General features: G+C 41.3%; 1 protein-coding gene across 11 annotated transcripts in view; it reads left to right on the top strand.

Annotated features, from left to right (window-relative positions):
- The window catches only part of AGPAT4 (1-acylglycerol-3-phosphate O-acyltransferase 4), a 133264-nt gene that overhangs the window by 77500 nt on the left and 28700 nt on the right, over positions 1–27064 (top strand). For all 11 annotated transcript variants that reach the window (XM_038395610.2, XM_043511259.1, XM_043511255.1 and 8 more), the window contains 4 exons: positions 8130–8291; positions 9976–10129; positions 21835–21937; positions 24454–24529. In XM_038395610.2, the coding sequence (XP_038251538.1) occupies positions 8130–8291; positions 9976–10129; positions 21835–21937; positions 24454–24529 (495 nt within the window). The remainder of the gene's footprint in view (positions 1–8129; positions 8292–9975; positions 10130–21834; positions 21938–24453; positions 24530–27064) is intronic.

Here is a 27064-nt window from a genome sequence, read left to right as displayed (position 1 = left end):
ATGGAAAATACAGAACCCAGTGACTATTGTGTTTTAAATGGGTGAAGGCAATTTTTAAAATATCCATTCTTCCTTGCTCTTGTTAAGTGGTACTTAAAAAATATCCCTACAGATTTTGAGCTGAACTGGCAGTTAAACCTGGAAACAAGTTTCCTCCTCGCCTCTTCTTTTCCCCATTAACAGCTGCTTTGCCTCCTCACCTTACCTGCAGTTCAGCTGTCTCAGGAATTCAAAAATTTGTCAGGAAAAGGCTTACAATTCATTGTCAATGTGGGGGACTTCTGAGGGGGGAATGGAATGTTGCTGTCTCTCTTGGTCTTATCAGTCTCATGATATTTGGTGTTTTTCTTAAAGTCTCACTTCCTGTAATTAAGTGATTCCATGAGAATCTTCACTTTCATTTAAAAAAAAAAAAAAAAAAAGTGCTAGCCCTTGTTGTTGCAAAGGGAAGCCTTGGATCATATTTGCAAGTGCACCCTAAGGACTCAAGAGGCAAATGTATTTTATTGTAAAAATCTCACATTTTCTTGAGGCCCAACTCAGGATATTTGAATGTCTTGGGTTGGTAATATTGGAGGTGGAAGGAAGGGGGAGAAGGAAATTAGTTTCAAAACTGATTCGGGAAACATTTTCATGCATGGAAATTATGTTTGTCACATTGGTAGTGTCATTAATTTTTGCAGGACTCCATGAATGAGTGAAGTTAATGATAGGTGTACATGTTTGCAGGCCCTGGACCCTAAGTTTTAATAGTGTTCCTGAAGGTTAAACAGGAAATGGCCCCCATAAAAACTGGAAATTGACAGGGGTTTCAAACTCATTTTCAGTCTGAACTAATGGGTTGTTTGGACTCATCCTCCACTTTTATTTTGTAAAGAGCTTCTCTGGTTTGGTTGTCAGGGTGCTATGAACAGCAGGCAGGTGCACTTAGCTGCTTCCTCACCCTGCCAAAAAGAAGCGATACAAAACAACATTGGACAGGCAGGGAAAAAAAAATCACACTGGGCCCAGATCCTCAGCTTGTGTAGATCAGTGTAGCACCATTGTCATCAATGGAGTGAAACTGGATTATATCAATAAGGGACGGGCCCATTGTATCAAAAAAAAAAAAAACAAAAAAAAACAAAAAAAAAACCACCCATAAATATCATTCTGGGATGTATTAGCAGGAGTATTGTAAGCAAGACACGAAGTAATTCTTCTGCTCTACTCTGCGCTGATTAGGCCTCAACTGGAGTATTGTGTCCTGTTCGAGGCACCACATTTCAGGAAAGATATGGACAAATTGGAGAAAGTCTAGAGAAGTGCAGCAAAAATGATTAAAGGTCTAGAAAATATGATCTGAGGGAAGATTGGAAAAAAAAATTGGATTTGTTTAGTCTGGAGTAAAGACAGAGAGGACATAAGTTTCAAGTACATAAGGTTGTTATAAGGAGGAGGGAGAAAAATTATTGTTCTTAACCTCTAAGGATAGGACAGGAAGCAATGGGCTTAAATTGCAGAAGGGCAGTTTAGGTTGGACATTAGGGAAAACTTTCTAACTATCAGAGTAGTTAAGAACTGGAATAGATTGCCTACGAATCTCAGTCATTGGGAATTTTTAACACCCAGGTTGGATAAATACCTGTCATTGATGGTTTAGATAATACTTAGTCCTGCCTTGAGTGCAGGGGACTGGACTAGATGACCCCTCGAGGTCTCTTCCAGTTCTATAAGTCTATGACAAATCAGCTTTGACAGTTTCCTTGGAAAGAGTATACTAGAGGGCATGGACAGCATCAACAAAATTATTCTTAATTCTTTAAACTGTCATTTGTAAAACATAACAAGATGGCACCTTGCAGGAATGGGGTGAAGAGAGGTAGTTGGGGATTTGGCAGTGAGGGACTGAAGGGGGAGGGGGGAAATGTGAGTTTTAAAATGCCTGCTGCCTTACTCTGCGCCAGGGTGTCAAGTTGCCGTTTGTGGCCCTTTCAAACATTTTAAACCATTTCCTAGTGTAATAATTAAATTAGGAACAGGTCAATATTCTTTTTTTTTTTTTTTAAATTGTATTTTAAAGAAAGTGAATATTGGCTGCTGGGCAACAAGCATTCTGTAAGGTCATCTGGGCTTTTGGGCTGCAAGGAGGTGGGCTGTGTATAGTACAGGGAACCTTTTAAAAAAAAATGAAAAGAAAAGGTTAGAACAATTTAACAGATAAATATCCGCAAAACAGCGGAGATAAGGCGTTTCTACCCCTATTGATTGGGACTCAGGAGATCTGGGCTCTATTTCTGGCTCTGACACTGGCCTGCTGGGTGACAATGGGTTTCATGTTCTCTGTGTATATAAATCTCCCCACTGTATTTTCCACTGAATGCATCCGATGAAGTGAGCTGTAGCTCACGAAAGCTTATGCTCAAATAAATTTTAGTCTCTAAGGTGCCACAAGTACTCCTTTTCTTAAAACACAAATGAATGAGATGTTAGCCGAACAGAGGTGAGCTAGGGGAGCTACTTTATCTTAAAGGGACAGCGTGTACTGTCATTTCATTTCTGTATAGCAGCTGGAAGGTCATTACTAATACCTCCATTTGATGCCTCATTAACTCTTTAACAAGAATTCACATGTAGGCCTTCAGGGACAGTTGTGGATGACTTGAGGCAGGAACTGTGTGTTTGTTTTTTTGTATAATATGTGGTGATGGTGGTGTAGTCTGAATGCCAGTGGACTGTCTGCCTCAGCAAAGCATCGAGTTCAGACTGGTGTATGTTATCCACTGAGCAATTCACAATATTGGCTGCAAAATAAATATATTTCTAAAGGGGGGGGAAGTCATAATTTTATTGAGGTTGATCATCTGGGAGAAAATTCTTTGGTACAGAACCATAATTTTAAATTAATTTAATTTTTTTGTAAACACCCTATGGAGTGCAGATGAGTCGGATAATTCTTCTTAGCCCTGGTTAATTGTTCTAAATCTCGCCACATGGCAATAAAAATGAAACATAAGGAAGTTACTTTTTGAACAGTTGTGATGACTTTCAAAGGATTGGGCATAATCCTAGACTCATACACGGGGCTAGGTACTTTGTTGTGTTACCAGGTCACTGTCCAGTAGGGACCCATGTCTCTCATGAATGTTAATTGCTCATTTTTTGAGAGCACTCACTTTTTATTTATAAAAGCGAATTCAGGAAATAAAGTGGGATTTGTGCAAGCAGGCATGTGCAAGTTTTGTCACTCAGATCTGTGTGTGTGTGTGTGTGTGTGTGTGTGTGTGTGAGAGAGAGAGAGAGAAAATATGATTGCAACATTAACTTGGAAGAATTACTGAATTCAGGAAAGTAAAGCCTTATAAATTAAGCGTACTTACGGTTCTATGAGGACTGCTGTGGGGGCTAAGGAAATGCTCCCTCAACTCCATTCTAGTACCCTCGGATTGTTTTAGATTTGGGGAAATATATTTCAAAAACAGAGCACTCCCAAATCCAACAAATCAGATCATCAAAACATTTCACGGCAAATAATTTATCAGTCAGATTTAGCCTATTTGCTGCTAGCAGTTTCATTAAATTTGTTATCTGAAGTTATGAAATAAATTGTTGTTGGCTCTTTAAGTGGTTTAGTTTTCTGTCAGTATGTGGTGTTCATGGTTCAAGCTGTGTTGGTTAGCTAGCTGGGACTGCACAGATAAGTAATGAGGGGTTTTCTTTAAGTGGATAAGTATGAAACCACTTGCACAATCTAAAATTCAGTTGCTGTGGTTATTCATATGTATATGTAGAATTGAAATTTGCTTTCTGCAGCCATTCATGCAAGTGGAACTTGATCACATAGGTGTTTGTAACTAAACACACAAGTGCATACACAACCAAAGCTAATTCATTTCAGAGCTAGATTGAGTACATGAAGAAATATATTCTTTCTGTTATCATCCAGCTTTAATCCCAGCAGGCATCCTTGTAATCACATATGTGATTGTAATATAGTTCTGGAGCCTTAAAATCCCTCCTTTTCTGCAGGAAGGCAATATCTTGTGTGCAGTCACCCAGTGGTGGTCTATGGAATTTCTCTTGCAGGGAAGGTGAAATTTAAAGGCTACAGAAGAGGATTAGTATGTTACAAAAAACCAGTTCATTAAAAGGAGAGATAATGGGATAAATTCTGTAGATGCATGCTTTCCTCCATTCTTCTGCATGTTATATGATATATGCACAGAGCAGGTTCTAGTTCTATATACTGGGAGAAAGGAGAGGATAATTTGTCTATTACAAGTCTAATTTATTCCTCCCACAAGAGAACAGTCTTGCTAATATAACTCATTGAAAAGCTTCCTTCCTGTAGTTAGTTCTCTGTAATTAGAGAGTTCCTTCTACACTTAATGCAGACTTCTGGCACAAAATAGCATAAGATGCTTTAGTTCTCTTCATGTGCATCTAAGAGAGATTATCCACTTCAGTGCCAAAACGAAGTTTTGGGGGAAGCCGTTGGCAGAAGGAAACAAGAAACAAATCCAATAAAGCCTTGAGTATTCACATACTGGACAGAATTCAGGTGTCCAAATTGCCTCCGCATACATTCCTTATATCTAGCATAGGTATTGACTTAAATACTTTTAAAACATCATACCAGCATGTCATTTTCTAATTCATCAAAAATGGGGGAGAATAGAGAATTTACCACCGCATGTAAATGTCAGAGTTTTTGCATATACTAAGAAAGTATAATTAAACAGTAATTGGTGACAAGAAATGGTTAGAACCTTTATTGTGCTTTGGAGGCATAACCTTTGTAGATTCGGATTACCGTCAGAAGGGATCATGAGATCATCTACTTTGACCTTTTGCATAACACAGAATTTCACTGTTACCCTTGTATTCAATTGTCGTTGAAGCTGTGTTGCAGTGGCCCTGTTGCAGGTCAATCTTATCTATTCTGCTTTTCAGTACAATACACATTTACTATTACCGGTGTATTACAAGATTGAGATTGTTTCCTCTTTTGGGCAACATGTTTGCCTACCTCAGGGGTGGCCAACCTGAGCCTGAGAAGGAGCCAGAATTTATCAATGTACATTGCCAAAGAGCCACAGTAATGCATCATCAGCTTCCCCCCTCACCTGCTCCCTGCATCTCTCACCTATTGATGCCTCCCCATGCCTCCCAATCAGCTGTTTCTTGGCATGCAGGGGCTCCAGGGGGTGAGGGGGGAGGAGCGAGGGCACTGCAGGCTCAGGGGAGGAGGCAGGAAGAGGTGGAGTGGGGGCAGGGCCTGTGGCAGAGCCAGGGGTTGAGCAGTGAGCACTCCTGGGCACATTGGAAAGTTGGCACCTGTAGCTCCAGCCCCGGAGTCTGTGCCTATACAAGGAGCTGCATATTAACTTCTGAAGAACCGCATGTGGCTCCGGAGCCACAGGTTGGCCATCTCTGGCCTACCTAATTCTGGTGTGGCTTTCTTTTTGCTTCCAGCTGCAATTCAAGGTGCTTGGTTTTGTTCCGTAAAGCTGTGTGGCTATTTGGAATACCACATCGTTCTTCCCCACCTTACGGTTGTGGCAGCTGAGATTAGCTGAGGCACCTGAGTTAATGGTTCCCAGATTTAAATATCTGGGGTCAGGATACTGTCAGGGAGGGATCTTAGCTGAAATTTTCTTCCTTTGCTGGTGTGAAACAGCCTGGATTTGTTGATCTTTTGGCACAGTGCAAGGCCCACTTTGAGTTTTTGCAGGGGGAAGGGGGAATCTTGAATATATTCATGCAGTATAGTTGGCTTTCTGCAGACACTTTGACAATACCCAAAAGCCATGCTCTAAATGTGGATATATAGCTCTGTAACTGTTTAGTGTGAGGCAGTGTATAGTTTGTGACTGCTTCTAATTAATGCACAATACAATACATCCCATTTCCTTACACTGCACTCTATGCACCCATGAGGTTTCTTTCCCATTTAATGCTGTGGTCCTTTGCACTTCTATAGCAGCTGCTATCTGAGGATCCCAGAATGCTCCAAAAACACACAGTAACCCTCGCAACCTTTCCTGGTCAGCACTTAATTGGAAACAAGAAGGGCAAGTATTGCTAAAGGGACAGAGTTCAGGTTGTGCAGTTGACATATGACTTTAACTGTGCCTTTTTTTTCTTTAGACGGTTTTTTGTAAGAACTGTAATGTTATGTTAAAGAGACGCAAGCAACTTGAAAATCACACTTCCATCTGAAAATAGTTAGTATTAGAAGTAATCCCAAAATATACTATAATGAAAGATGAAGAAAAATGTCTATTTTTTTCTGTTTGTTTACTGTACTTGGTGCATTTGAGACCACTTAGTGTATAGTAAGTTTCACTGGTTTGTTGATGTATATCCTTCCCAGGCTCTGCCAGAGGGTGTTTACTAGTAATAGCAAAGCAGAAACTCAAAAGGCATCAGGGCAGGAAGGGGCCTTGGAGAGCCGGGCCGTGCTCGGCATAGCTGCTGCAGCATGGTAGGGGCTATTTTAAGTATCAAATATCTGGACTGATTTTTGGAATCAGATTTGTACAAATATGAATGCGACAAAAATGGCCAGATTCATGCACAATTTGATTCTTAACCAGGTGTTCATCACATCACTGATCAACAGAGCTGGGCCTCAGCCATGAAGTTCAGATCCTGATGCTAACACCCCCCTCACCCTGCCCCCCCCAAGCTGTGATGGTAGAGAGTTCAGGGTTCTGCTTTGCCATCACTACTAATAGAATTGAGAGGGAGGGAGGGAGCGTGGGGGGTCTGTGTGCTGCAATCTGGATGACTGGAAAAATTTAATTCCTATTTCCAGTTTTTGGAAGTTGACTTCCCCACATTTGCTCTTCTTGGCTTCTGTGTGGCTGTTACTAATAAAGCTAAGTGACATATATTTGCCTTCTAGTCTCATGAGTATTGTAGGTAGCTTAATTACTTACAGAAATTTTTCTAAGGTGGGGAGAGCAGAAAAGAAGGATGAGGCGAGAAGACAAGAACTAAATTGTCTCTATTGCCATAGTAATGAAAAAAGCAAATTTATCTCTAATAGTCATTACTTGAATGTCGAGTTCACCGATTGTCACTAGTCAAATCTGATGTCCAAGCCCTTGGCTACAGCGCTTTATGATGATAGAACAAATGCATAATGGACCCCCTTATTGCTGCATCTACCCTGTAGAAAATGGAACTTATTTCAGTCAGTGCTGCAGCAACATTTCACACAGCTTTATTCTTCTTTCTGACCATTAAATAACAAAACAAACTGCAAAACAGTTTAGAGTTGAACTGGTTAGGAAGGGAGGAAAGGAACAATAAAATACATTGTGGAAAGGTTGTTTTGTGAGAGGAAGGAAAGTATTGCCTTTAGGCCCCTGGACTAGGACTTGGGAGTAGTATTACTGACTTTAGCACAGACCACCTGCATTACCTTGGACAAGTCACTTGAATCTCTTTGTATCCCATCTGTAAAATGGAGCCAATGCTTCCTTTCTCTACAGGGATATTGTGAAGAGAAATTCATTAATGTATGAGTGGTGCTGAGGGAGTACGGTGATGAGCGCTATAGAAAAGCCTATACGTAACTAAATTTTTCCCTATGAACTCTGTAAGTTGTATGGGTGGACTGCTGATTTGTGATGCAGACAGTCAAAAAATTCAACAACAGATTGTTCAGATTCTGTAACAAAGACATGCAAAAAGAAGTTCTTTCCCTCATAATATCTAATCCTTTTAGCTCAGCATGGAAGCATATTGGCAGGGTCTCATAAAGGAACTTGTGCTGCCACTGCCCATGTTGTATTGGTTCTCTGGATAAATCAAGAACTTAATCTTTGTGACTGGCAGCCTAACCCCTTGCATGAGTTCCTCGCTTTCCAAAACAATTTAGCTGATGTGGGTTTTTAAAATTGTATATAACTTCCTTTTATGCACATAGTCGGGGCCAAATTCTGCTCCCTAATTGATGATGTGAAGAACCTTTGGTGGTTAAAACCAATGATACAAGCTGCACAGTAAGATACTATTCAGCATGAGTCAGTGTATTGGCATTTGGCCCTTTGTGTGTCATGTACCCATAAAATTCAATAAACAGATTTTATTTTTTTAAAAGGAACTATGTAATGCTTTTCTTATGTTCTTCCTTGCAGAGTTCCAAAGTGCTTGCAAAAAAGGAACTTTCTTATGTGCCTATCGTTGGTTGGATGTGGTATTTCCTAGAGATAGTCTTCTGCAAGCGTAAATGGGAGGAAGATCGGAAAATTGTCATGCAGAGTTTGCTCAATATCCGGGATTACCCTGAAAATTTTTGGGTAAGTGGTGACAGGGGAGTGGAGTTTAGGGCACCGTTGTTTCTCGAGGGACAGAGAACATAATTGCAACAGGCCTTCACTGGGCCAATGCTGTGAATTTGGTTTAGTGTTTCATGAACTTCTCAGAAAAAGTCAGAACAATGAGGAGAAAGGAATAGCACCTTGGGTACAGAAAGGAAACCAGTTAGACCTGCTGAAGGATTTTCTCATCACCTTCTGAATGCTTCATCTTCATATTTAACAAGATATGTATACTGCACGAGTATGGTGCATTGGGGGTTAGAGCAGATAATCTATCTCTAATTTCTGTGGGACAAATCCTTGCCCTGTGTTACTAGTAGAGTTAGTCAAATGCCACACAATATTTCCTTTCATTTAAAAATAAGCTCACTTTCCACTAATCTTCCAGTAATCAGTTTCTCATGCATGTGCTGATGGGAAAATTTAAATGTTAGGCTCTCATATCTGAATAATTTCACCAGAAATGGTATATTTTATATAGGATGGGACACTGTTTGTTTAGTGGCAATGCATTTATGGGTCTATAGTTTTCTGTCCTCACCACATTCATAGATGAAACATAATTGCATCTGCAATTGGGAATCGAAGAAATCATAATACTGTTGAGCTGGAAGGCACCTCAAGACAGGTGCTGACTTCCGTAGTTCCCAGGGGGTGCCACTGTGTCTGTCTCTCTCTTTACCACTCTCCCCTCTTTGAGAATTACCCCCGACTGGGGTGCAGGCAACAAGTAGTCTTTTGCGGATGTGAGGGTTGAACCATCTCAGTGACTAAATGTAAATTTCTTATTTGCATCTTCCCATTAGTGAAGAATAGCTGCTTAAGCTGATGATAACTCTGAAACACCTGGCTGGGGACAGTGAGTTTTTTTTCTCCGAAAAACTGGTTCGTGGGTGTTACGCAGAATTATAACACACTTCAGTAACAGTCATACGGTAGAATCTTATAACCTCTCATATAGTGTTGCTACACATACTTTACTAGAACTATAATGTTCAGCAGGCTGAGGTTTCCAGTGATACCTCACAAGGCCTACTTTGTACATAATTTTTCGTCGTCTTGTAAAAGTGGTGAACATAATAGTATAGACTGTCACAGATGTCCCTTCTGTAAATATTTATTGGGAATGGGCCTGAGGGGCCAGCCATGAAATATGGATCGAGATCTAGATTTGAACTTTCCCATAGTTGAGGGGAGTTGGAATCTGAAGTTCTGGTTTGGGCCTGTCTCTAGTACATCCCCTTTGAGGAGATGATGATGATGATGATGATATGTATACCACTCAGTCAGAACAGAAGTCCTAGTGCACTGCCTTGGTGCTCCTCATGGTAACCAGCCTCTGTGTTATCACTGGAGAACTTTTTTTTTTTTTTTTTGGTCTGCTGGGATGATGTAAGAAAGGGAGTGGTTTTATTGAAAGAAACACTTGCATTTCTTGCTCAAAATTCCGCAGATCACAGTAGTCTGAGCCGTAATACCAGACAAAAGAGCTATCGGGAGGAAAGTAAGATTTTTTTCAAAATTTTTTTTTGTTTCCTTTCAACCACTTCATTCCCAAAATACAGCTAAGAAGGAAGGTTTAAAGAAACCCAAACTAGTGACTGCTTGTTTTGTGATCAATGTGTGAGCTGGTTTTGTAACTACAGCCCTGTCTTGCTTTCAGTTCTTGATACACTGTGAGGGCACGAGATTCACAGAGCAAAAGCACCAAATCAGCATGCAGGTTGCTGAAGCCAAAGGCCTGCCTAAGCTCAAGTATCATCTGCTGCCCCGGACAAAGGGATTTGCTGTCACCGTGCAATGTTTGAGAAATGTAGGTAAGGAAAGTGTCACAGAGCAAATTCTAAATGATCATTTCAGTCTCCTGCTGTCATCCTGCGTTGTTCTTTTTCCTCTAGAATGTGTGTCTGTAAAATTAAGCTAGAATCCCCATTGATCTATATTTCTATCAGCTCACACAGACAAATGGATTAGAACTGTAGAGCAAAATTCGCAGAGGCGGCTCTGCTAACTTGTTTTTGCTTACTCTGGAACTGGTAATCACCGTTCAATGGCCCTGTCCTAATGGCATAGCTTCAAAAGGTTGGACAGGAAACCCACTTAATGCTTATTGTCCCCAAAGTCCATGTCTGTCTGGCACATTTAAATATAGTTGTTTGAACTACTTACACTTCCAAGTCTGACATCTATCTCATCTACCCCTTAGACAAGTGGACATTAACAGGGTGGCTGTCCACCACACCACAGGGACCCACTAACTTATTTCCTGGGCAGAGCATTAGTGACCAAATTTGCATTCCCTTTAACCTGAAGCATTTCCATATCATAATCTTGGGACAGCAAGCTCCATTTTAGCAACTAGGCATTCATCTTTTCATTTGATGCAACCAAGTGAGTGGTCAGTATACAGAGTGAAATATCATCTGAAAAGATAGGGCTGCAATTTGCTGAGGGCCTTCTCTCACGGAAGCAGTTTCTTGCTCAGATGCACAATGAGGTGTCTCCCCCCCCCTTTTCTTCCCTTTGCATGGGCACAGATCTATGTCAAAGGTGTCTCTCTCAAACCCATAAATGTTGTGTCAAAGATTGGGCTTACCAGAACCGAGTCTGTACTCGGGGCTTTCTTCAGTTCGCAGAAGGCCTGTTGACAGCGTTCAGATCCTGGTTCACCCTTTTTACATAGATCAGTGATGGGGCAGTCAGGGTTCTAAAGTGAAGGACAAATCTCCTGTAATATTCTGACATCTCAATACGTGATTGTATCTTTTCTTCCTTGTATTGGGAGTGGGACAATTCTTAATGGCTTCCACTTTTGCAGGTTTTGGTTTTATGCAGCTCCTCCCCACTCTGTGACTGAGACCCCACTTCTGCCATTTCAACCTTCCATTTCTCAATCTTTACAGTCAGGCCTGCTGTGTGAATGCTGTGAAGCATGCTCCTTACACGAGTCGCATTCTCTTCCCATGTCTGGCTGAAGATGCAAATATCCGTGTGCCAGGCCAAACTCCCCCATCCCATGTAATAACTCCATCTACTAGTTGCTAGAAGGTAGCTAGAGCCCCCTTGAGGTCAAAAGGTAGTACCAAGAACTCAGAGCCCGATTAGCGTGGTAAATGCTGATTTAAGCCTAGCATCTGAGGCCAGCAACCCTTGCCAGTAACTTTTTTACTGAGGTCAGTTGTGATCAGGAATTGGGACCCCTCCCAACTTGGACAGGATCTCCTCTGTTCTAGTCATGGGGTATGTATCAGATGTTATGATGGTACTGAGCTTTCTGTAATCTCCACAGACTCTGACCCAGGCTTCTTAGGTACCAGTACGTTGGGGGATGCCCATGGACTATTGGCCATTGGATCATCCCTGACTCCAGCATATCAGCAATTTCTCTCTTCAGGCTCTGGGCTGTTTTCCCAGTAAGCTTGAAGGGTGAACTTTTAATTGGACAGCAGGCAAGATGTGTGTAGGCTTATTGGAAAATTCCTAGTGGTAAGCCTGCAGCTTTGCTCTGAGTTCTGCTTGCTATGTGGGGGTTAAGTGATCAGAGAGAGATAAGGAGTCCAGGGAAGGGCTGTCCCCCGTTTCTGCTATCAAATCTATGAGGAGAACCTCTTCTTTCCCCTCCCAGGGCCAGATTCTCTCTGCCGTAATATCATTTTCATGTTCACACATACACTCAGTGTTGATGGGAGCGATTTAGATAGCTCAGCCACATAGTTTACTTCATTGACATGTTTGATTTGAAACAGCCCTTCCCAGGCAGCATGGAATTTATTCTTGCGCACTGAAATGAGCACCATAATTTTCTCAGCTGTATCATATGTCTGAGCATATGCAGTGTGATCATATCAAACTTTGTTTGTCCTGAGCTTAAGCTAGATTCTCGTGGGTGAAATGTGGAGACTCGGTGAGTGTTTGTTTCCCAAAAGGCCAACACATGCTACATCATGGACTCCTCGTTGGGAGAGGCTGTATTTTCCCACTCTTCTCTCATTAGGGCCAGGGGGCCTTGTACTCTCCTCCCATACAGAGAGCAGTTCAAAAGGGGAAGATCCTGTGGATTTCTGGGGAACCTCCCGATAGGGAAACAGCAGCTAAGGTAAACATTTATCCTAGTCACTGCGGTGTGGGTCCGCAAACATTTTCAACATTTGAAGGGTTTCTTTAAATCTCTCGAATAGCTTGTTAATCTGGGGTGGTAGGAAGGTGACCAGAAGTGATGAATCCCACATCTCTCTCTTGTCCCTTTATGTAGGACAGATGTAAAGTTTGCCTCCGATCTGTCATGAGGAAACTCTACCTGGCTACATACCTCTAGCAAGGCATCAGTCATTTAGTCTGCCTTTATAGAGGACAGAGCTACCGCTTCTGGATAGCGGTAGTGTAAACTACTACTATCAGAATATATTTTTTCTCTGTCTGGGTAACTTTGCTAAGGGGTGCCCCAAGGTCCTCCACAACCCTCTGAAAGGGTTCCTCTATGATGGGAATGGGAATTGGAATTAGGACAGCCTTACCCTTGTCCTGGCCCTTCCTTACTGTCTGGCATGGGTCACAGGACTTGCAGTGTTTTTGCACTGCCTCAGAAACCCAAGGCCAGTAGATATTCTGGAGTAAGTACTTTTTTAGTGTTCTGTATTCCCAAGCCCTGAGAAAGGTATATCATGGGCTAGATTGAGTAGCCTAAATCAGTACCACCAGTTGTCTCAGTATTCCCCATGGCTCAACATTTCCAGGGAGCATAGACTTCCTGTAGAGTAGCAGCTGATCCCAGAGAAACCTTTCCAGGTGCCCTCCTCTCAGAGGGCTGCCAGGGGAGTCAGCTGCAACCCTAGCTTTTCTGGAGCGGGGTAAGTCAATTGTTACTGTTGGAATTCCCTAGCAGGAGTTGGGAGACTTGACTCAGCCTGGTCACTGGAACCCACTTTCCCTCGGGTTCATCATAGGATGACCAGATGTCCCGATTTTATAGGGACAGTCCCGATTATTTAGTGCTTTGTCTTATATAGACTTCTATTACCCCCCCACCCACTGTTCCGATTTTTCACACTTGCTGTCTGGTCACCCTAGTTCATCAGCTGGATTCAGCTCAGTCCCAGGGCGTGTATTTAGGTTGCCAGGCAGCAGCTCAGAGCTGCCTCTCTGCCTGTCAGCTTGCAGCCCAGGGTCAGAGCCAAGGGCTACTGCTCTCTGTTTTACACTCCGAATAACCATACAAGTGGCCTTGAGCCAGGATTCTAAGTCATTCGTCAGCAAGACCTCTGTCAGTAGCTGGGAGTGTATCCCAACATCCTTAGGCCCCTGGTTTGGCATTATTCCCTGAATGATCATGACAATATCAGGGATGATTCTTGAGGCGTCCACCACCTACTGGGTGTGCCAGTTACTTGGGCTCCATTGTACTCAACCACTGGGCCTTTTCCCCATCCAACTCCAGTGGGAAACTTTTGATTCTCCTTTTGGGTCTGAAATAATCAGGTTTACTGACTGTCAGGGCTGGATCTGGGTTTTCCATTGGTAGAGTCACTGCCCCCTGGACCCACTGTAGGCTATCACTAGCCCCTGGTCTCTCCAGCACTGGACAGTGTAACATCTTATGACCTTTTTTGTAACAGTAAAAGCATTTCAGATTCTTATGTTCCTTTGTTGGGTCCAATTAGGGTTTACTTCCCCGCACAGATCTGGGTTTAGCCCATTCTCTGTCTTCATTCAGCTTTGTGCCACTGTCCCTTGAATTTTTTTTTTTATCAAACCTGGGCCAGCTATCCGCATATTGCCCACTTCCCGGCTACAGTTATGTCTCTTGTCCTTGTCCATTAACCATGATTTTAGGTCAAAGGAGCAGAGTTAGTAGAATTCTTCTAAACCCATTAATTTGTGGACCTCATCTTTCATGGGAACTACCCGACTAGTTCCCCCATTTTCTTACAAAACTCCTAATTTGGTTTGATACCTCAGTTTAGGTCAGATCCCCTTTCTTCTGAACTCCCCAAAACTATTTTCTTTACATTTCAGGGGTTCACCAAAAAGCTTGTTTACATCGCCCATAATCTATATACAGTAGAACCTCAGAGTTACTAACACCAGAGTTATGAACTGAGCAGTCAACCACACACCTCATTTGGAACTGCAAGTACACAACCAGGCAGCAGCAGAGACAAAAAAAAACCCAAAAAACCCAGGCAAATACAGTACAGTACTGTAAAAAGAAAAGGAGTACTTGTGGCACCTTAGAGACTAACAGATTTATATGAGCATAAGCTTTCATGAGCTACAGCTCATTTCATCGGATGCATGTAGTGGAAACGTAAACTACTTTAAAAAAAAGCAGCATATTTCTTCTGCATAGTTTTAAAGCTATATTAGGTCAATGTTCAGTTGTAAAATTTTGAAAGAACAACCGTAATGTCTTGTTCAGTGTTACGAGCAATTCAGAGTTATGAACAACCTCCATTCCTGAGGTGTTTGTAACTCGGAGGTTCTACTATAGTCCTCTCTGTCCATATGGGTGAAAATGTCGAAGGACTTAATCCTTGACTGTAGTGGAGCCAGGTACCATACTTTGTCCTCCGGTTCAATTTGCACCTCCATTTCAATTCACATCCCATCTCAAAGCATTTAGAAATGCATCCATGACATACCCATCCCCAAAGCAAGGAAATAATTTGGAGTCTACACCACACACTGGGACAGGCATATGGGGTCTGGCTCCACCTAACAGGTTAGGGTTTTGCTGGCACAATCTCTTCATCTTGAGTTGATGCTAAATATCTTTGTCCTCCCCTCTTTCCTCCATACTGGTGCTGCTTCTTCTATCTGCTGTCTTGCTCCTGGACTGAAAACAATGAGCTTCTAGATAGTCTGCAGCTTCCCTTGGTCTACTTGCAAATCTGTCCTCTATCACCGCTGAAGTCTGGAGCCTCTCAGCCTCCTTCCCTCTAGGAAAGTGTCTCTGAGGTTTGCTCGCCTACTGCACTCTGCCAATGGGCTAAATGTTTACAGTGATCCTGGACCATCATTCATTTTTGGCCCTCTGAGAACAGCAGGTCAGCTACTGGTGCCTTTGTCACTCCTCAGTGCTGACCTGTCTTTCTCTGCATGTCTCAACCAGTCGACTTTTTTTTTCAGCTCTTCATAACTCATTTTCCCTGACTCTTTTTGCTATTCCTTTCCTGAATAGGCCAAGACTTCTCTGTGCTCTTCCCTTCTGTAGTACTTGTTTTCACTGCTGTTGGCACTTTACTAGTAATTCCCCCCGTCATTGATCCTACACACGCTGCCACCATAAATGTCACATATCCTGAAGAGCACCTGGCGCCAGCCAGGCACTAGGATTCCCATGAGAGGAAGCCAGTCCTCTCTGCTCTGGGTCCCTGAGGCTTCTCAAGCTCCTGGAGCCTGAATAAAGTCTAGATACTGCCTTGATCATGGGGTCCTTAGACACACTCTCAGGGCACAGACCTTCTATCTCGCTCCCTCTGTGAGCATTGGAATCCACTGTCAACCCACCTAGCCCCTCTGGACCCCTCTGGGTGTTGACCGTTCAGATTCCCAAATACTTGAACATGCCTGTCTCCCAGAATGCCTCCCAAAGTGTATGAAGCTTCTAACTTACAGTTTAGCTCTTAGGGCACGCCGTCATGAAGTAGCACGCGTGTGCACACACGTACGTCTAATATCTTTATTCTCTTTCCGAGTTAATGTAAAGCGCAGGAGAGTATGGATCATATACAACACTGTAAATGCAATGTTCTTCATTTGCTTACCGTTTTCCTTGAGGATCACGTGTGTTCTGTCAAGCAGGCAGGTGGGGTCTTGTCTACCATGCTGCTAGAGCAGTCTCTCTCCTCTTAATCTTGTGCAAAATGGCTCTCCACTTCTCTTCTCCTCCCCCCTTTCTCCCCCTCCCCTCACTGAGTCTATTTAAAGACTCCTGCTGAGGCCATCAGCTTCTTTTGTTCTGCCATGGTAACTTTCCATTACATTCCAAACTCCCTCTCCCTTCCGATAAGAGGAGGAAGTGTCCTCTCCCAGATAGAGCAAACCCATTGTCCTAATGTGTCTTACTTTGAATAGACTATCATTGAGTGCTGACCACTCACATTGTCTCTGCCCTGACAATGTAACATGTAACAACCCTACTAACTCCGGGAGCTGGTCTGCACTAGAAAATTAAGTCAAACAAGCCATGTCACTCAGATGTGAAAAATCCCTGCCACTGAATAGTGCTGGTTATTGGTTCCTGAGTAACCAGTGTAGTTAAGTCCCAACCATAGGTGCCATCTTTCCAATGTGCTGGGGGGTGCTTGACCCTCAGGTCTTCCCAGGCCCCACCCCCACTACACCCCTTCCTGCCCCCACCCCACCACTGCCCTGTTCTGCCCCCTCCTCCTAGCATGCTGTGCCTTGCTCCTCCCCTTGCTTGCCTCCCTCCCCTCCCCCCCACCTCCTGTATGCTGCAAAACAGCTGATCAGTGGGTGGGAGGCAGAGTTGCTGATCAACGGAGCCCACTGGTGGGCAGGAAGCACTAGGGAGGAACTGATAGGGGGCTGCAAGTGGATGCTCTAGCACTAACCATTTTTTTTCCTCCAGCTCCAAAGCACCCACAGAGTCACCACATGTGGTCCCAAAGTAGACAGCACGAGGTCAATGGAAAAATTCTTCTGTTGACCTAGTTACTGCCTCTCAGGGAGGTGGATTACCTATGATGATGGGAGAACCCTTCCTGTCAGCATAGGTAATGTCTACACTGAAGTGCTACAGCAGCCCAGCTGCAGCAGTGTTTTAAGTGTAGATAAGCCCTGATTGCATCCATATACATATAGGCTTTCCAGGACACAGTATTTTTATGAGACAACTTAATAAAACCGTCTAGAATTCGGAAGTAGTACAGACAGAATGCCCAATTCATCACAGTTGTCTCTTTGCTATCTCTTCTTTAGTTGGTCTTGGTACAATGATTACACAACTTCAGAAGTTTATTTTCTGGGGATTTAGGTGCATTGCAGCCTGTAGCAAATAACTTGTGAAAACCAAAAATGGATAGAGCTACTTATTTGAGTATTGATAGTTAGTCCAGACCTAGCAATCCTTTTGGAATGGTGGATATGTGTGCAGTTAGAACACTAACTTATAGGTAAGACAACCTAATTCAGTTCAAACAGTCCTGACCCCATTGAAGTCAATCTCAAAATTCCCACTGACTTCAACAAGATCAGATTTTCACTAAGCATATCTTGAACCAAGCATACCTTGAACAGTTATCTGTAACAAAATATTCTGCAGTGAATAATGTGCTAGGTATCTCTCAGATTTTGTAGAGCTTTTCACAAGAGAGGCAGCTAGACTGTTTAACTTTTATGACAGTGATAACCTTGTCTTTTGCAAATTGGGCAGCACAACATGGTCCTTTTTCAGTTACATGAAAGCGAGAGGGAGTACGTGTCCTTCATTGCACGTCGGTCAACTCCTACATAGGACTAAGGAATACAATGAGAACACTGTCTCCTCAAGGAAAGTAGACAATGGCCTGAGCCATACAGTGTTGATCAAGATTTAGACTTCCCCAAAGCTCAGGAGCTCAGGGATCTGGGATTTTGGAAAGGGCCTATCTCCAATTATAAAACAGTCCTTGGCCTGATTCACTCACATTGGTAAGCATTGTAAAGCAAACAGCGTTTTGGACAGAAGAAACCTCTGTTAAGTGTATGGTTCAAGCTGGTCGGGAATTTTTTTGATGAAACATTTTTGTCAGAAAATAACAGTTCACTGAAACTGAACCTTTTTGTGGGAAAGGGTTGGTGTAATTGGCTGGCCTTCTCCCCAGCTCACAAAGAACCCACTGTCGCGCACACACAGTCTTTCCAGGCAGTTTTATTTCTCCAACATAAGCAAAATACCCACACAGTTCCTCGGCCCATCTGGGCTACAGCTCCCAGGGGAATTTCTCCTTTACCTCTCTGTCTGTCCTGCTTCAGGGCATCCTGCAGGAGTCTTCCATTCTCAGTTCACTGAGGACCATCCCCAAGAATTTCTTCTTGGAGGCCCTTTTTCCCCAGAGGGTTCCCACTGCCTCCTCTCCCAGGGAACTCTGGTAGCCCCTCCCAGAGAACTTTCTGCTTCTTGCAGCTCAGTGGTTCAGACTCACTGGGTCTGTCTCTCTCCCCTCTCATCTCTCCCCACCAACCCCATCATTAAGCCCAGGTGTCCTTTTTTTAAACCTAATTGAGGTCAGCTGTCCAGTCACAGATGCATTGACCCAGCTCCTTCTTAAAGGGACCCTGTGACAGTTTCAATGGCAATTTCTAAACTTTTTTTTTTTTCCAAAATTTTAAATGGGAAATTCAGTATACTGTTTCAACATTTTCAAAACAGAATTTTGTTTTTCAGTTTGAAAATGCTTTGTTTTGAAAGGTAGGTAAATTTATAGTAAAAGAAATGATGAAATAAAATAGGACAGAATCAAAAGAAACACTAACTATATGAAAAAAGGTTTTGGATTGGGTCAATTTAAATGTTTTGTTTCAGTAATTTCAGTTTTTGAAAATGGTTAATACTTTGTTTTTGGGGTTTTTTTTTGGTTTTTTTTTTTTTTTGGTCCCAATTCGGCATGGGAAAATTGTTTGAAACCTCCAAAATTCACATGGGAGGGGAAAACCACTTCCTGCTGAACTCTCTAGTTATGGATTGTAAAGGATTTAATTTTTTTTTAAAAAAAGTAAAACCTGTTTCCCATATTCTGCACAAACATGACTAATTCTTGAATAAGAAAACACAACTTGTATTAATGCCACCTTATTTATAGAAACTTTCTGGCAACTTTTGGTCTTGTTCAATCTTTCTCTTTGACGTCTCTATTGTTGTGTTTTATAAATTTACACTTGTGTCTTGTCTGTGCTTACCAAGTGGAAAAGCTTTGAACAAACAGAATTAATTTGAACAGTTACTTCACTTCCCAGTAACGGTGTTAATCCAGAGTACAATATTAATTATGTCTTTTATTTGCCAGTGTCGTGCAAGCAACAAATGAGCTTATATCCTTGAAAAGTATTCCCTTCAGGACTGATTTATCATACTCTAGGTTAATCAGACTGAAAAGGAATCTATTTTCTTTCCTCTGAAGACAAGCGCTAACCGTTATGTGTATAGGGTAAGACAACAGAATGAATGCTGGGTAAATCCTGTTTTTATGGTTTCTGTTGCTAAGTAATGATTAACCTAACTGACTCCTTATTGCACAAGTCGCATTAAACTATCTCATTACCACTATTTTTATCCTTTAAGATGTAATACAGGGATTAATAAGCACTTCTTACCCTAAAAGGCTTTTAAAATATGAGACCTTGAAAAGATGGATTCTTCCTGTCTTTAGTGTGCAAACATGCAGCTAGGAATGTGTTTCAGTGGGGATTTCGTGTTTTTGTTTGGTTTTTATTTCCAATAATAAGTAGCAGCTGAAAACACCTTGCAAACATGGTCATTTAAAACCAGGGCTGGGCTGGATTTCGGAGTGGGATATAAATAGTCTGCATATGGTGGCTGGTTATTGCAGAACTGTGCCCTGCGTTCTATACTAAACTCTAAAAGATCAAACCAAACTTCCTACACGCGATGAACCCGGTTCTCTTCTCTCAACTGGTTTTACATCTGTTGACTTAAGTGGAATCACTCTGGATGTACCCAGGGACAGGGATACGTGGGAGGAGAATTGGGCCATGTTGTTTGGGCTTGCTGAGCAGGCGTTAGGCTTTCCAGCTCAATATCTGTTCATACAGGGTGTCTGATCCCACAATTCCAGGAAAAATTCTATACAGTGCAAAGTCAAAATTCTTAACATGTTTCCAGGAGAGAGAATTAACAGATTTAGGGCTCGTTGACACAGACACTTAATTTGTGGCAAACTGGGGTGTATATCCACCCCACACTAGCCTGCTACATATTGTGTCCCTGTTAACCCCGTTACTGTACACTAACGGTTCCCTAGTGCTTTTTGACCTACCCCCTCCCCTTTCAAATGGGAGTAGATCAGGTCAGAAGAACCAACTGCTGTTTGCCAATTCTGTGACCCAGCAGAGAAATAAAGTGTGTCAAAGACTAACTCATGTATGAATCTATAGTAGAACCTCAGAGTTATGAACACCTCAGGAATGGAGGTTGTTTGTAACTCTGAAATGTCTGTAACTCTAAATGAAACATTATAGTTGTTCTTTCAAAAGTTTACAGCTGAACAGTGATTTAATTCAGCTTTGAAACCTCACTATGCAGAAGGAAAATGCTGCTTTTAACTATCTTAATTTAAATGAAACAAGCACAGAAAGTTTCCTTACCCTTTCTAATCTTTTTTTAAATTTTCCATTATTTTTAGTAGTTTAACACCATACTATAATTTATTTGCCCTTTTTTTTTTTTTTGTCTCTGCTGTTGCCTACTTGTATACTTCCAGTTTCAGATTAGGTGTGTGGTTGACCGGTCTTGTTTGTAACTCTGAGGTTCTACTGTATTTAGTGTCTGGACTTCTGAAGTCTATTACTTTTCAAAATAAAATTAAAACCCTCCATCTCTGTAAACTATTCCTGTTCCCTTTCTCTCCCTCTCTCTAAGCTGCACCATGGCATTTTATTTTAATGAACTAACAATATGCTTTGCCTTTTTTTTCTTTTTATTGTTGCTGGGAAATATTTAGGCCATCTGTTGAATTACAGAAAGTTTTATTCCCTAGTTGTTGAGAGTTTGGCTGCAGTTTAGTTCTGTGAAATGCATATCCCAATGATTCTCATCTTAGTCATGTGCCTACATAGGAATTGCAAGATTAGGTCAGCCTATAGTGAATCTAAATTGGTATTCTGTCTCTGACAGTGGCTTGTAGCTAATGCTTCAGAAGAGGCTGCAAGAGCCCCATAATGGATGTTCCTAACCTCTTGTATTGTAACGCAAGAGGGTTTATATCCCAACTAAACTTCTATGTTTTCTAGATCAACTGTGGATGTTAGTCACTTAAATGACTGACTTATTTTTAAAATCCTGTTATGTTTTTGACCTCACTATCTTGTAGCAGTGACTTCAACTATTCACTTAATGCAAAAATGTATTTTCTTTTATCAGTTTTAAATTTGTTGCCATTCAGTTTCCTTGGGTGTCCTCTCATTCTTGTATTAATCACCTCTAGTTTCTTCTCTTTCTCCTCTCTCACCCACCCACCTGTTCATCATAGGAGAAAAAGATAACCCTTTTAAAAGTAAATTTTGTTGATACTGGTCTTGAAAAACATGCTTAGACGCCCTGCTTCTACTAATGTGTATTTGAATTTGTCCCTGTCATCTTGACATTGCTTACAACTTTAATTATGTCAGCTTCTGCTGGAGGCTATATGTTTAAATATACCCACTGTCTGAGAGAGAATGAATATGGAAAATTGAAATTGCTCATGAAATGTCCTTTCAAATGCACCTTAAATATAACCAAGACCACCCTATGAACTTTGAAAATTGATTTTACAAACAGTAAAACAGTTTTTTTTCCTTGTAGTTTCAGCTGTGTATGATTCTACGCTCAATTTTAGAAATAATGAGAATCCAACTTTGCTGGGAGTTTTAAATGGGAAGAAATACCATGCAGATTTATATGTAAGGCAAGTTATCCATGCTCATGTTTTTCCATACACAGTGGTGTGCACTTTACTAACAAGCAGGGAAATGTTTTTTCTTGCAGGTAATTGATTATAAATTGGTGTAAAACTTTCTTCAAAGGAGCTCAGGTGAACATTTATAGCTGCAAGTTTTCAAATTGTGTCACTATATGATAGGAGTCTCCAGAGTGCAGTTACACATAGTTTTACAAGTTTGTTTTTCCTTAGCACAAAAGCATTGTTTAGTCTTTGATGAAATGCTGGATTGTTTATCTTGTGATGCACTTTCATTTTGGGGGAGCTGTTGTAATCCATGGAACAGCTTGTCCATTGCCTTAGTCTCTCTGCCCCAAGAAGTGTGTCTAGTTAGTTGCTACCAGTGGACATGCCATTGTTGTTTTGGGTGAGATCCTGAAAGAGGGGTCGGCCTGTGTTTTGTGAGACCACTTCTGTGTAGGTACTAGTACATATTGTGTAAATAAAACAAGTTACAATAAGAAATACCTTGACTCCATGTCCCAGATTTCTCTACCAACCATCAAGGTCCCATAATCTGCCATCACTAGGCAGAGGTGTGATTATATATAGAACCTTATTCACAGTCTGGGTTCCACCAGCAGAATCTAGGTGACAGGTCACTGAAGCTAGAGAGTCCACCAGGAGTGGAAGTATAATGCTCTAATCCCGGCTATACTGGGAAATCTACAGCACTGCCCACAAAAGGGAGATGTGCTGATTCAGATGCAGTTTCCAAGCAGCAGAATCTGAGTTCCTGGCCACAATATAGAGCTGCCATCTGTAGCTGGAATCCCTGTGAATTGAAACATTTTGTTAATTCAATTGGCTAATGCTTCTTTGTTTGTGTTTTGGGGTTTACTTTCGTGAGCACAGAACAACAGCTGATAGGTACCTTGCTATGCATTTCATGTTTTTAATGGCACTTGTAGCACAATTTTTTCCCCTCAAAATTCAGAATTTTTCAACTAGATGTAATAGGAAGCCACTGTATATACACACCCCTGAGTATCCACACAGTGCCAGTGGAAAATATCGAGATAGCTACAAGCTCTCAAGAGAATTTGAGGGGAGAGGTTGCTACCAAACCTATTCGCATGCCCTAGAATCCCTGTGTGATGCTTGAAGAATGTGATCAGGTGGCCAGCTCATATACTGCTCACAAGTGAGCAGCTTGTTCTAACCATAGGTGTTCAACAGTCCTTCTAAAGTAGGATATGTGCCTCCCTGCATGCTTCCCTTCTCCTTTTCCTCCAGTCTGTGAGCCCTGTATTATCCTGAGGGTGGTTCTGGAAACACAGATTTGCTGTACATGGCCCTCACTAGTCCACTGTTCCTCTGCCCCTTTGAACTTCCTGCGTAGATCCTGAAGTAAGCGCAGGATTGGGCACTGAACTTTTCCTTTCCAGTCACTGCTTCAAGATCAACGCTGGTAAATTTGATCCTGGAAGCATCATATTTGCCCAGCAAAGTGTTTCAAGGTCTTGCTGATCATGAGACAATTTGCATTTTTAAGATTCTGATCATCTACCTGTTTCTACTTAAATTATTGTATCACTTTAACAGCTGCTGTCTCATGGATTTCTAGAGAAAAATGTTTTCCACTGAAAGCCTGCACTCCAGCTTGCCAATAGTGAAACAAGTATTAGTTTCTATTTGTAGCAATTCTCAAGATGGGAGAATTGGAGTTTTGAGGGGATGGGAATTATGTTAATCATAATGTTTTTTCTAATATCTGGTATCTTGTGAATTGTTGGGACTTTTGAATGGCTGCTTCATACCATTACAAAGCCCAAAAAATTGCAGCTTTCCAAAGACACAAGACATGCATTTCTGGTGGTGGTGATTTATGGGCAATTAGATTTTAAATTTTTTACTGGTGCCTTAGGCTGCCAGGTGCTCTGGATACTGTTCTAGAAGTGAACATTGTCAAGTCCTTGTCCAAGGCCAATGTAATTTTCATTCCCAGAGATGGTTGTAGTTTTTCATAGATATCTCCTTTTCTTACTGGTAAATTACTATTGAAATAAAGCAAATGTTTTTTATAAAGACATTTTAAGCATTGGGAATAGGTGTTCCAAAAGCACTAAATATGATTGACCCTAATTGCAAAGGGAAACAAGTTTTACCTCCTGAGTGCTCAGTTGTTAAACAAAATCTTGGGATGACTTAATCTGTGAGGTAGGAAGTTAACCTATTTGAAACTTTTATTTAGAAATATAGAAATGCAAACCATTATCATATTAACTGGAAGAAGTCTTTATTGAGCTGCAAGTTTTACAGTATATTTCTAGCTCCAGATATTTCTAAAAACTGTTTATGGCTCTTACACTTGAAACTACACATCACTATGTCCAGAATTTGTACCTCAAAAGGCAGAACTAAGAGGGAAAAATAATTAGTAAAGTAAATGAGTAGTAGTTAAATTAGATAGCAGTTTTAAGATCCACATTAAACAATATGAGTGTACTTTTTCTTTACTATCTCTTCTTTACTGTTCGCAGACGGATTCCATTAGAGGAAGTCCCAGAAGATGAACAGGAATGTTCTAAGTGGCTTCACAAACTCTATCAAGAAAAGGTTGGTTTATTATTTGGAACCACTAGATTATGATAAATTTACATTAATATTATCATGCATACTGCAGCAGGGCTTTTTAGGAGGGCAGGTGTTCTTTCTCCATACACAAAAAGCAGCCTTATACTGTCAGTCAGGCTCACCTTTATTTTAAATTAAAAGAACATAAGTAAAGTTTCAATGAGAGAATAGAGGAATACAAAATGGTAGCTGCCTCTGAATCATGGAGAAGGCATTTAGAAGTGTTGTATGCAAGAAAACCTCATAACTGATTCTCTCTGGGTACACTGCAGATGGAAGATTCAATATTCCCACTCTTGAATTTGGTAATATTTTTAACAGGGTTATAAAAGTAATTTTAGAATGGGCTGAGCACCTGTCTCTGCTACAGGATGTATGGGAGACGTACATTTTAAAAAACAAATATTAATTTAGGACGTGTTGATGATGATAAAAATAGGTATGTCAGTGTCTTTCTGCTAATGGAGTGTGGCATCTTTAGAGTGGCAGAACTGCTCAGCTTCTGGGTTTTCCTAGTCTATAAACATGGGAGACAATGTGTTGCGGGTCTATTAGTTACGCACCCCAAACTCCCATTTCAGTCAATGGGAGTCGGTATGTGCAAGGAATATGGGTCTAGTCTGATTAGCCAGGAAATGTATGAGTGATATCTTTTGATGTATAATAATATAGGACTTTTCAGATCCAGAGATGGCTATGGGGTCTGCCAAGACCTGTTTCATGTAAAACATATCAATGGAATAGTAAGCCACCAGCTATACCACTTATTGTGTTTCTGTATTCAAACAGTTTGTATAAAGGACATTTTTCCTGAACTGGTTAAGTTCTAGTCCCGTTCTTGGCTTCATCCATAACTCCCTTAAGCAGCTTATTAATATGTACATACAGTATAAATTACTTTCAAGTCTTGTAGACATAGTTCTGTCAGCTTTGTCTTTGGGCTCCTCCCCTCCCCACTGGCTCCAAAGTCATGATACTGAGGCATGGTTTGGGGGGACATAAATGGTATATTTCCACAATAAGTATATTAAGTCACCTTCTGCCTTATGACCTTGTGGAAGGTATAAAGTAAACACACATGGTCCTTTCATGCGTCACTAATATGCCATTTTTTACTACTCTCTACCATGTGGCTTCTTCCCTGGAATTTCCGTCCCCAAGATAATATCTAGTCAATAGAACGCTTGAACCGAACAAGGTGGTGATTACTGCTTTCCAGTTCCTCCCCTACTTCTGTCTCCCTGTCACAGCCTTTATATTAATTATCAAATATCTTATTGATCTCTTTCTTACAGGCTAATGTTCAGGCAATGCCAGTAAATAATTTAAAAATATCCTGTACTAGGTTCACAAATAGGCTAGGTATACAGTATAATTTCTTCTGTGTAATAAAAGCTGGGCTACACCCAGTTATTTATAAATCCTAATATTCCATTAAGTATAGGAAGGCAGCTCTGTGCAGCCAATTCTTCCTCAGTCTGAGGAGAATCCTTAAAAAGATTAAGGTCTGAGCCTGCTCCCATGCCTTTTTTTTTTACTCCAGTGAAACTCCACTGATTTCATTGCGGTTATTCCTGACCTTCACTAGTGTATATGAGAGCAGAATCAAGCTCTTACTCAAAATCCATATTCTCCTCAGGGCTGGAGGCAGAGAGTTTTGAGATAAAGGTACTCTTGATTGCTTCTTCAAGAAACTGTGGAGGAAAAACCATAATTCCCTCGAATTTTTTTACCACCATTTTTTTAAATATATATTTTTAAGTTGGATAATAAGTATCAGAGCCACATTAGGGATATTTTAAAATGGGTTTTCTTTTGCAGGTTAATATTTTCAGATTTTATTTATTTATTTATTTATTTTTGAAAACTTAACAAATGATATATTTAAAGGGGCAATGATGCACTGCAAGACATGTACTTATCAGCTACCTATGTATGTGTGGGATATCTTTAAAAGTGAGGTGAGGCACCCCAAGGTGGGCATCTGTTAGCTGCTGCGTATATTCCCTGTTGCATGTTCTGTGTTACTGGACATACTACTGTATGTTGTTTGTTTTATTGCCCTTGAGGCAATGCGTTTCTTTGGCCTGTTGCAGTGTACCCAGGGCGTGCCAGAATTACTGTTTAAATGTTAAGGACTCAGCCCTGCAAAGTGCTGAGTGCTCCAGCCATGATCCAGCAAAGCACCAAAGCAGAGGATTTGCTTTAAGCACCTGAGTAAGGGGTTGATCCTGCTTCCGTGCAGTCAATGGAAAAACTCCAGTTTGACTTGAATGGTGCAGGATCAAGCCCTAGTTTCCCCTAAGATCACTGGTACTATGCAAGTGCTTAAAATAAACCATGAATCAAGTCCAGAGTAATGTTTGCCTTGCAGGATCCAGGCATAAATCCATACAATATTGATAAATGTCCTCTATGTTGTTTGGATTAATGGGTTTGAATAAATGAGAGAATTTTCAGGGCAGTTAATGGAAACCAGTGGACATGACCCTGTTTCCTTAGACAAGTTCTACTGCA

This window comes from Dermochelys coriacea, chromosome 3 (genome assembly GCF_009764565.3).
Source record: "Dermochelys coriacea isolate rDerCor1 chromosome 3, rDerCor1.pri.v4, whole genome shotgun sequence".
Taxonomy (NCBI): Eukaryota; Metazoa; Chordata; order Testudines; family Dermochelyidae; genus Dermochelys; species Dermochelys coriacea.
This window is presented reverse-complemented; position numbering and strand designations above follow the sequence as displayed.